The sequence below is a fragment of the Gadus macrocephalus genome, chromosome 13, assembly GCF_031168955.1.
Source record: "Gadus macrocephalus chromosome 13, ASM3116895v1".
Lineage (NCBI taxonomy): Eukaryota > Metazoa > Chordata > Actinopteri > Gadiformes > Gadidae > Gadus > Gadus macrocephalus.
Window position 1 is genome coordinate 7,571,171 of NC_082394.1, and position 12,193 is coordinate 7,583,363.

A 12,193-nucleotide genomic window follows, 5' to 3' on the forward strand; every position below is an offset into this window, starting at 1 on the left:
TCGACTGGTATACATAGTAGGCCTAGGTTAGGTAAGATCTCATCACATTCCACAGGCACATCACATTCATCACGCAAGGTCGTGTTAGATTTCAGCTTATTTCTAAACTGTTCAGACAGACTCTGCGTTGTGTATTTTCAGTCGTAGTAGTAATTCTTGAAGTCGAAATCAAAGCAGCTTGACAGGTTGGATTAGAGGGTTGAATAGATGGTTTATTCCAGGATGTAATACAGCGAGATACAGATTTAGGTTGAATAATCTATAGTGGACCCGGTGGTCGATGACTTGTTCCTTGGCTGTCGAACCCTCTTCTCGTCGAACCAAAGGGTTGGGGCGAGTATTATACAAAAAGGGGATACATGAATAACACGAAAACAGATGCACTCTCAGCACTGATAAGGTATCTGGCCCTGGCCATGTCCCGGAGGACCAGGTCGGTTCAACCTTGTTGAAACATAACAATGGCAGAATGTTGGGGAACACCTTGTACCAGTATGAGAGGCCCTGGCCTGTCCCTAGACTAGAAATATGAACAATAGAGAGACACTAAAATACACCAACATTCTACAGTCGTTTGAAGTCCGTCGAAGAGGAGACAACCAGCTTAATTCAACTATAGAGTGCGTCAGAAATATTTTTTGTGACCATGTTTGCGAAACAGAATAAGATATTCGATAAGATGTGCCTACGGGAAATGTGGTTATATCCCATCTGGGATCTTATTAGATGTCCATTAAGGGAGGATACTTCCTCAATCTTTTTTATTTTTTAAACAGAGTTGCATGGAGTTGTGCACGCATTTGCATTCATGGTGAGACAACAGAACCCAAAGGGCAGGCCATCCCTGGAGCTGTCCAGCATCTGCTCTGTGTTCGACTACATGAGACTGGTTGATTAGACTGGTGATGGTGGTTCCAAGTATTACTAGTAGTATCAGTCGTAGTAGGCCTACTATTAAGGCTGCATCGGCCTCCTTTCATAAGTAGCCTATGGATAATGTTTGTATTCATCATTATATGAAGATGTAAAATTGCTACTGATGGATAATGACATGAAGAATCGTGAGCCCTTATAGGCGTCAGAGTGTGTATTCTTGCCTGTACGCAATACAGCTCTAACCAGTGAAAGCACTCTGTCACAGATAACATGACTATTGGGTTTGGTTTCTATGACAACTAAGTTGACAATTTTTTTTCCTCCCAAGTACCAATGCAGTATGGTCAAAAGAAAGCGCTTCAGTAACCAACCATAAAGCCCTTCGGATTCGTCTCCAAATCATGCTGTACGACACACATGTAGCTGCTAATGCGTTTAGCTATGAGCACACGTCAGCTGTCTTCCACATAAATATGCTCTATCTAATCAAATGCGTAGCTGTGTCCATTTTAGAGTCTTCATCCGAAAACGTCCACAAACACCTAACATAATAAGACAGCGCGACTGCAACATCTTTAAGAGTGTGTGTGTGTGTGTGTGTGCGTGCGTGTGTGTGCGTGCGTGCGTGCGTGCGTGTGCGTGTGTGCGTGTGTGTGTGTGTGTGTGTGCGTGCGTGCGTGCGTGCGTGCGTGTGTGTGTGTGTGTGTGTGTGTGCGTGTGTGTGTGTGTGTGTGTGTGTGTGTTTGTTTGACTGGGGGGGGGGGATAAAGAGCGAGATGAATGGAGGAGAAAAACCGGAAAGGAACACTGGATCGGCGAGCCGTGCAGCCATGGTAACATGTTCAAGTCTCGACGAGCGTGCGGCGTGAGCTGGCCCCCGTGACGCAAATTCCACTTTCATGTGTTGCTGTTACGACAGCACGGTCAGCAGCCTGCTTGCGGATAATTAAAGCTGATATAAATCTATAAAAGACTGCATTATGTGTCCCCTATGGGAGGGGGGAGGGAATTGAGAATGGGTCCAAGAAGCCGTGTTACTTTCTTTTTTATGATTGTATATATTTGTAATTTTCCATAATTATCCATGATGAGAAGCGCTGAAGAAAAATCTATAGACATGATTCATGGTTGAACATCTTATATTGTTAATATGCCTTTTTAACAAGACTGTAATGGAAATACTAATGTGATATGTAGTCATTTTAAAGTTATGTAGGCCTATCCTTCCCTCTAACTACATTTGATCCAGAATGACATGCAGCAACATCCCATAGTGTTAACTTAAATGTGCTGTAGGAAGGGTTTAACCACGTTTTTTGGGTTGCTTTTTGTTAGAAATGGCCCATCCCTCCTTCTAAGTGTGCCGTATAAACATATTTTCCAGTTGACTGCGTCAGCCTCTGAATGAGCCAATTTCGGTTTTAGACCGCTCCCGGCATATTTCTGACCAATTATGGCATCTCTTCACTGATCGGTTCGGATCATCTATCTTGCCTGTCAATCACTACTGCTTATTTCACAAACCACTAAACTTATTAAGAAAACATTTTACCCGTGAACTTGGTGAGACATAGTTTACAATTGTCTTAATATTGTTTAATATTGAATTTGTCCAAGAAAGGGTCACATTTCATAAGCCTAATCAATTTTTTTGTAATATTACAGTGAACAGAAAAGTAGTCACCCTAAAGATGCACCAAAGTCAGTCTCGGATCCAGAAGTCTACCTATGTTGCTGCAGAACTTCTAGGGGGAGGCATCGTAGAGTTTTGGCCATAAAGAAACAGCAGGAAACTAAGCCTTGTTTCATGTTTACTGTCTACACAGTGTTGATTGGAAACCTTTACAGACAGCTTTTTACCGTTAGTACTGTTGGCCGAGTTTTCACCAATTTCATTTTCACAGATCCCCGCCTTCAGCAACATCATTGGTCGAAACAAACATGAAACAAAAATAAGATGAAAGGCCAGTTTTCCCAGATTTGAGCTCATCTGCCATCAGACATTGGATATTAATTCAAAAGTCTGATTTGTGTGTCTAGGCTAAACCATAAGATACTCAATCTGTAGTGTCATTGAAAAACACCCACCCAAACCCACACACACACACACACACAAACAAAACCCACACACAACCCCCCCCCCCCCCCCCTCACACACACACACACACACACACACACACACACACACACACACACACACACACACACACACACACACACACACACACACACACACACACACACACACACACACACACACACACACACACACACACACACCTCGGCCCAACTTACTTTGAATGATCAGTCATGTGTTTTAGAAAAAAAACTCCTGGGATATTGCTATGGTTACTGTGGGGCGAGCAGCTGGCTTCTGTAGGCAGGTGGGAAGCAAGTGCCGAAGACGGTCACCTTACATCCCAATGGACTCTTTATGGGGCAATGACTCCATTTAACAACAGTGTCTTACCTAGTCCACTCTGTGTATTTGTGGACAAGTTGCCGTGCACTATCCAATAATATAAATAATTTAATATATAAACACCAAGGACACAACACTGAGGTGTTATAAGTGTTTTGAATGTTCTGGATTTATTTTTAAAACAGAAACTGACTGCAGCATTTAAGAGGATGATATTGATTATGTTACTCACATTGACATCATCTTCAGCTGAAAGCCTCAATGTATTTTATGTGGGGAAAATATAAACTAGACTGTATTTTCATGATCTTTTCACCCATTATTTTTCAAGTTAATAATAATTGGGTTATTCATTTATTGTGGACAATTTAACTGGAACAGACTTTAACCTAGAGCTCATAACTCCATATCCAAGTCAAAGGAACAACACTTAGTTCTTTGTAGAACTCGGTCTCCTTTGACTGTGGGCTCTAGGCCTCTACCAAGCCTGGTCCACATCATTCAGAATTATTTATTTATTTACGCTGTGAAAGAGAATGGGCAAGTAGTTCCTTTCCGACGCTGCTGCTCACAGATTAAATTAGCAAAAACCAACCATTTCATTCTCAGGATTGGCTGGAAAGCCAGGGTGTTGAAAGTGGCCAGGAAAGTAGAAACAAACATATGGTTTGGATCTCAAGTGCAACCTTCATAAGGATTAAAGTAGCATATTCTACATATTCCGAATTAATCAGAAAATGTCCCCCGCCCCAGATTGACTAAATACTGAAAATTGGACATGCCCTTTCTATGTGGAATCATGATCTCTGGATCATCTTTGAAACCATGCAAAGCTTCAGTATGGGACCGCGTGCACGCTTCTACCTGAAAAAAAACATCTGTACACTAGACATACAGATGCGCACGCACGTTTACGCGGGCATCACAAACACACACAAACACACACACACACACACACACACACACACACACACACACACACACACACACACACACACACACACACACACACACACACACACACACACACACACACACACACACACACACACACACACACCATACACATGCATATCCCCGCCTTTCTGCATCATAGCATAGAGTTACCATTACGCGTCTGTGGTGCTCGCATGCAGAGGCAGAGTTGAAATTGGCGCGGATCTGTAGCCATCTCAAGAGATCCGTCTATCAAGTAGCCTATACGGGAGAAGTTGAAGGAAACCACATTTTGGATATTATTCGCGTTTATTCCAAGTGTGCACTTACTGAAGGTAAGTAGCCTGTAGCCTTTGTCATTTGGGACATTTATCAATACGCTGCATAAACAATTTCAGTTATTGTCTTTTTTCTTTTCATTTATACAATAGAGTGTTAGAAAAACACACTATTAGTTTAAAAAACTTTTGCTGCACGTGTTATACATACCATCACCTTCTTACAATCAAACGATCCTTATTCACAATCAAACGATCAGTATCCACGCGTTGCATTTTATGTGCCATAAATATGATTGTTATATATGCAAACACCAGGCTAACGTCCATGTAAATGTAGGCTATCCGCTGAAATATTGCGCATCGGCCGCGGTGGACAATGCGGAGTTGAACCATCTGCAACTATGTATTCGGTATCATTTGTCTGAATGAAATTCAACAGAAAATGCGCATTGCTCGAAGCCAGTTTTCCTCTGCAGATGTCTCGGGATCACATTTCACAGGCTGACAGTTACATACCGTCCCCGACACCTTGTCTTTTATGAATAAACATGAGCCTCATCTTCACACCCTAAACACTGATCTTGCCGCACTTCACGGTTCCGGAACACGAACTTAATGTTTTGAATCTAATTCCAGGACTTGGGTGAGAGGTTTATGGGGCAGTTTCATTGATTAGTTCACAATGTGTGGAAAAGCGTACTCATCAGTTGAAGTGATAAAGCTTTCACGTTTTGTACTTGACTGGTGACGCTGCGCCTCTTCGGGGACACTTGTGGAGTGTGGAGGGTCCGTCCGGGCAAAGGTCGACATTAGGCGCTGTTGGCCTATACTCGTGCTCAACACTTGGGTGTTCCTCAGGCTAAACACCACATTTAGACTGCTAAAATGTGAAAGATGCATACAGAAGTCTGACTTTAAGATGAGGTTCTTCCTTCTTATTTTTTAACCCAATCAGCAACCATAGCTCTGTAGTTTGGATTTAAATTTAGAATAATTGAATTGGGCATATAAGCAAATTCTCATTCATATATTTCATAGTTTTTGTCTCCAATAGAGACAGGAAAAAAATGGGAAAATATTGCTGCAAGATGCGGTGTCTGTGACGTCACCCAGGTTTCTAAAGAGCATCTTGTTTATGCTTAATGCTCATGCCATCTTTTCAGTTGTTGGAGCCACAAGATAAGCCAACATTTTAACAACGGCTGGTTCAGGGTGTAGCGATGAATCTAGAGAATATAGCTACGGGATCAAATAAGGGTTTTGTTTATTTGCCTTGAGTTCCAGTGAGAAGAAGGTCACTGTCCATCAAACCGCTGCTCCTAAGCACATCAAAGATGGAAGGGAGCTTATGTTGTTTCAATATCGCATTAATATGTTTAGCTATTTACTTTTTGGCTAATGCTTGTATTCAAAGTGACAGTAAAATCTACATCAAAAATGTTATTCATGATTGGATTAATCAGCTTCTTGCTCGTCAATGATATAGATGGCATCTGTGTGCAGTGATTAATATGTCCAAGACAGTAGGACAGGTCAAAAACGGCTATGTTAACAGTTATTTGGTTACAAGGGATATAGATGTTCTCAGAAACCTTTGGGAAAAAAACAAAACACAAAGTGGATTTAACACATTTTTCTGATCAAGCTTTTTTTTATAGTACTGACAATGAAAATGTTATTTTAACAAATTAATCCATTTGGATAAAAGTTGGCCATCGGTCAGTTTAAGTCTAAGATTAAACACTGAGTCCAGCCTCAAAACAGCATCACAGGTCGGACAATAAGTCAGGAGTAACTACTTGCGTACTGAAGATACACTGGCTATAAATGAATGCACTAAATGTGGGCAGTGGGTAGGAAATGCATTAAATTGTTAATGGAGTCGTCTAAAAAGATGAAACACATAAATGTCATAAATACATACAATAAATGACATAAATACCTTGTGTGTTTATGTATAATGCAAATTCCTCTTTTGAAGAGAAACCGTAGCATTGAATTCAGTATTGCACGTGGTAACCAGGCAACCGACAACTGGTCACGCAAGCCAGTGATGCTCAAGGTACGGGGAAGCATTGGTACGATCAAAGCATTACCAAAAGGTAAGCAGAGATGAAGGCACTGAGGGATTTTATATCAGGGAACGGGAAATTCACAATGGTCTTGCATTGATTTGAGTGAGTAGACAACCTATTATCAACCTATTATAAAAGAAAATCGATTGTAAAACATGTTTAATGACATTAAATGTGATTGGCACCACAGAGTAAACAGTTAGGTCGTCATGTATGAAACGCACAGAATTTATTTGTTCGACCATCTGTGCCGGCACTGCCAGTTCCTTTGAAGAGACTTTCACCAAATCCTGTACTTTGGCTTATGGCCACAGCCTTTCACACCAATAGACAGACTTTCACCAACAGACCTGTGTCCACAAATAGAATTCGGACAACACACAAATGACTGTACTATCGCCAGTTCATTGTGGATGAGCCATATATGGGATTGTATAAAAATGATGAACTCAAAACAGAGAAGGTGCATCTGCAATGTTGATAGGACTTAATAACCTCCATGATTCAACATCAAGTAAAGGAGCTTACTATGGGAACCCAACAAACCTCATGTCTTATTTGCTCTGGCGTATCCTCCCTTTCAGATAGATTTCCAGCAGACCTGGCCCGCGTTCACAACCATTTATCTATTATGGGGTGGGTATGGTATGAGTGTAGGGGGGGGCCCTATGTGAGCCCAGTTTAAGCATTTTCATAAACAGCCAAGATGGTTGCTGCTAATGTGTCCCTTGTTTCGTTTCTCTGATTGGTTGTATGGCTATCCAATCGCTTTCAGAGGGCATATTGCTCTGCGCCTGTTGAGAACGCCCCTTGGAAATTGAAAATGAACTGAGAGGTTCCAGACTAAAACCCATTTGTGGGCTGGTCTGGAGATGTCAGGCTAGGACTCTACATAAACACATTAAAAATAAATGTCATCATTACAAATCTGCCTTGGGATGGAGCACATCCCACACTGAATCAACCACATAATCATAATGCTTGTAGCCTCATACTAAAGTGCCGTGTGCCTGTGTGGCTTATACAAGAAATGGAACATGATAAAATGAATAAGACCTTGCAGCAAGGTCTTATTCATTGAAACTTTTCCCATTGAGAACATCCTTCAATGCCACAGCCAAACGGCGATAACATTATCTCTGGAAACATTTAGTGCAATCACTTTGAAGGGCATCAGAAGAAAGGTCCCTGATGCAGCAGAAGTGAAGTGCCTTCCATCCTTTCACAGCAAGGACTTAGATATTCTGCATAGAAAATCGCTTTAAACAATAAATGCACAAGTTTATCTATTGCCTTCGGATCCGATCCTTTAACTGACTTCCGGCGATGTTCAGCCTGTTTTAGAGTTAAACCTCACACTTTAATATTCATCCATAAGTATACAAACACCAATGAATGATTGACATAAATAGGTAAATCTATCTTGGTACGTTTCTGTGTGTTAGAGGATAAGATATAAATAGATCATTCTGTCACATTTTAATCACCATCTCGTCATAAAAATCAAGCGTATTACAATTGAGCATCACATTGTTGTGACTTATTTGATACTGTTTATATTTAATGGTTTCCGAATATATGAAAAGGGTTTGCAAGACTTTTTCCATATAAACATGTTCGGAAATGGCAGAGCACTGCTCTAGGAATGAAACTATTCTTAACTACTGCTATCTAAAAGTGACCTTACATCTTTGTGACCTTACACCTTAAGTGATCATTTGAAGGACCTCTATTTTTTCACCAGGTGCAGAGAGATTTGCCATTACAAGCCATTTGAAAATCCACCCTCTAGCCCTGGGGGTAAAATAGGAACTCTTAAAATAAAATTGAATCACAGCTTCAGACTTGACCTTGTATGTCAATCTCTGTTTACTGTTGTCCCTTCTTGGTTTTTGTACTTGTGACTCTGCAGGCTAGGGCCGGAGCTGCCATGCCATTCGGTTGTCTGACACTTGGGGACAGGAAGGATTACAATAATCCCTCAGAGGTGACCGACAAATATGACCTGGGACAGATTGTTAAAACGTGAGTGCTGTGAAACTGTTTCATGCAGGATCATTTATTATTTACATGTAACGTCATTAATTCATAATTGTAATTCTGTTGATGTTGATTGTTTTTCTCAGTGAGGAGTTCTGTGAGATATTCCGGGCAAAGGACAGGAATACCCTCAAAATGTTCACCTGTAAAAAGTTCCTTAAAAAGGATGGAAGAAAAGTAAGGAAAGCTGCCAAAAATGAGATTACGATCTTGAAGATGTAAGTATTGAGTGCGTTATAAATGATGATGATCTAAATATGTTTTATTTTATATTCTGCAATACATCACTACATGCATTACTTTATTGCAATTTGATGAATTAATATTTCCTTTAATTTATGCTAATATTTAATAAGCTATTTTGTGTATAGTGGTAATATAGTGGCATATATATTTAGAAAGCAGTTGATAGGATACCCTCCTCATGGAATCTGCTAGCAATTGCAGAATTTTGTGTAGTATTTGCAAACGTATTATGTATTTACAGTTTATTCACTACCTACGGCCCATGGGGATATTCTGAAAGGGGCCTTCTACCTCTCCCTTTTCTTTATTTGTCTTATTCCTTATTTCTCCACTTGTTTCCTTTTCCAAAGGGTTAAACATCACAACATACTCCAGCTGGTCGATACCTTTGAAACTAAGAAAGAATACTTTCTCTTTGTAGAAATGTGAGTATTATTGGAGAAAAGGTTGTGATATAAGCTTCCTCAATGGTTAATATAAGCCTTGGAAGCACAGTGGATCTGTATCTGGCTGTATGAATCGGCCTTTGTATTTCGGTGGGTTTCTGAACACGAAACATTGTGTTCAGAAACCATTACTGTGGCCACTACCCCAGAAATGGTTGCTGAGAAGCAGCCATTACCGGGGAAAGTGTTTTACCTGATGGAATATCTTTCAGCGCTACCGGCAGAGAGGTGTTTGACTGGATCCTGGACCAAGGCTATTACTCCGAGAGGGACACCAGTAATGTCGTGAGGCAGGTGTTGGAAGCTGTGGCCTACCTTCACTCTTTGAAAGTAGTCCACAGGAACCTCAAGGTATACGGATGCACTGCTGACACCTAGTGATAAAGAAAAGCATCTCCCAGAAAGACCAATCATCCAGACTGTTGGCATAGGTCCACCTTTAACATGCTGAAATCACTTCAATTGATTGGATTCATTCATTTATTTGTTCATTTTAGCTGGAGAATTTGGTGTACTTCAATCGTCTGAAGCACTCAAAAATTGTCATCAGTGACTTTCAATTAGCAAAGATGGAAAATGGACTCATTAAAGACCCATGTGGTACTCCAGAATATCTTGGTAAGATCCAAATAAAAATAACTAATTTAGTAGTACACTAATGGAGTTTCAGTAATTATCAACAAGAAACCCTGTTACAACGTATCCTTTAAATGTTCATTTCTACTGTTAACATTTAGTCTACCCTCAACTTTACTCAACTATATGCCATTTGTTTTCCCTCAGCTCCTGAAGTGGTTGGGCGGCAGAGGTATGGAAGGCCTGTTGACTGCTGGGCCATTGGCGTCATTATCTATATACTGTAAGGTTCCTCTGATTTAAGACCTTTAACACATTTGGAGGAATAATCCTCCATCTGTTTGCACAGTGTAACGTTTATTTGCACAGCGAAATCCTTTCATCTTGATGGCTGTTTTGTGTGCAGTTTGTCAGGAAACCCTCCGTTCTATAACGACGCTGAAGAGGAGGAGTATGACAACCGCGACAAGAGCCTCTTCCTGAAGATCCTGTCAGGGGACTATGAATTTGATTCCCCCTACTGGGATGACATTTCAGACTCTGGTATCAGTTGAATATATTAACTGGGATATATTAATTACTCAATGTCTTTTGAAGTTGGCATCAATTTAACAAATGTCAGGGCTTCATGTTTAATTTTTGTTTTGTTCTCCAGCCAAAAACCTAGTGGCCTCTTTGTTGGAAGTGGATCAAGACCAGCGATTAACCGCACAGGAGGCTATTGGTCATGAATGGTAAAAGATGTTTTGATTTCGATTTTGAAACCAACACGATTAGGATACATGCACTTTCTTTCAACATTTATGCAACTTTAATAATATCACAAGTTATAAACCTTTGACACTTTCAGTCTATTTCTGGTCAAAGACTGAGCCTGAAGGGAGGTCTACTTAGACAACAGCCACAACAAAAACACAATATCTTTAAGTTCCAGACAATGAAATGCAGAGAGAAACATGTCACAACTAGATGCTTCATCCGCTCATAAACGGCGTTGATCATTTTGTTTAAAAGCTAAGATGTTCTGAATTTCCTTTGCATCGCAATAATTGTTGATATAGTTGTTCAGGATGAAATCACATTTTAGTAACAGTAAAGAGATATTTTTCATGGCATAGGCAATTCCTGAGATCATTCCCTCACCATATGTTGGCCCTCATTTGATCAGGATATCTGGGAACGCAGCCTCTGATAAGAATATCAAGGATGGAGTATGTGCACAAATAGAAAAGAACTTTGCTAAAGCCAAGTGGAAGGTATTCCTCTTCTACTTTCCAAAAACACAAACGTGTCCAGTGTGTCAGACGAGGAGTGGGCTAACCCGCGCATTCTGACCCCCTCACAGAAAGCTGTACGGGTGACCACCCTGATGAAGAGACTCCGAGCCCCAGAGCAGGGGGAATCCGGAGCCTCCAGCCCCACCCCAGGGGCTGTGGCGGGACCCCTCACCTCAAACAGCGGCCCCGCTCCTCCCACCTCCGCCCCAGGGACCGCCCCAGGGACCGCCTCCAGCAGCACGGAGCAGGCTTCCGCTAAGGAACAGGTTCCAGACACAGACACTGGCGTCATCCAGGCACCCGCCGTGACGGCCGCACGTGACGAGGAGGAGGCCGGGGAGAGACGCAACGGGCAGACACCAGCACAAACTCTGGGAGACAAGACGGCTTAACCCAGCAGCAAGACGAGGATGTTTGTTTATCGAAAGACCCACAACATGATCATTTAATGTGTAAGCGATTCGATTCTTGCCTTCATTCATGTTTCTTTCAAGTGCAGCCGTATAGGCCTATGTTCAAGCGAAACATTTTGGCCTTTTGCAATCTGTGTAGGCCCACAAAATGTTTTTTCTCAGTATTATTCCGACCCGCACATGGTGTCTCATGTTGGTTTCTCTTTGACAGGCAGTCTAAAAGGTGGCTCTAATGTACAGTAGCTGAACATGTTATTGTTTCGTTTTCTGTAGGTCTTTTGTTGAAACTCTTAGCTGCTGAAATATTTAAAAAAGGATCCTGTGACGTTTACTTGTGTCTTGTTTTGTTTTTTACTCAAGATTTTGATCATTTCATTGGGGGATCTAATACAGCTGATGTTGATGTTTTGTCCTGTAGCTAATCGTTTAGAGTCTGCATTCTTGTTTTATATTGTATTCTGTGAATCATTATTTATTCATGATTTGTGTATTTGGCAGATTTTAGCTGAGCTAAATATTTGTTAATGTGCATGTGACTCTCAATAAATTAAGCAATTTTGTAAGTGCTGAAACGTTATTTTTCTCTGAAGTATTTTACAAGCAAT

General features: G+C 41.0%; 1 protein-coding gene across 2 annotated transcripts; it reads left to right on the top strand.

Annotated features, from left to right (window-relative positions):
* Positions 1–4,224: 4,224 nt before the first annotated feature.
* On the top strand, positions 4,225–12,160 carry camkva (CaM kinase-like vesicle-associated a). Of its 2 annotated transcripts, none has more exons than XM_060069830.1 (11): positions 4,225–4,569; positions 8,503–8,615; positions 8,717–8,848; positions 9,227–9,301; positions 9,535–9,673; positions 9,820–9,940; positions 10,106–10,181; positions 10,305–10,441; positions 10,554–10,632; positions 11,067–11,154; positions 11,244–12,160. In XM_060069830.1, the coding sequence occupies exons 2-11, from the start codon at positions 8,521–8,523 to the stop codon at positions 11,565–11,567; spliced, it is 1,266 nt and encodes a 421-aa protein (XP_059925813.1). In that variant the 5' UTR covers positions 4,225–4,569; positions 8,503–8,520; the 3' UTR covers positions 11,568–12,160. The 2 variants fall into 2 exon arrangements, with proteins under 2 accessions (XP_059925813.1, XP_059925814.1); XM_060069831.1 differs by lacking the exon at positions 4,225–4,569 and adding an exon at positions 5,916–6,692.
* The last annotated feature ends 33 nt before the right edge of the window (positions 12,161–12,193 follow it).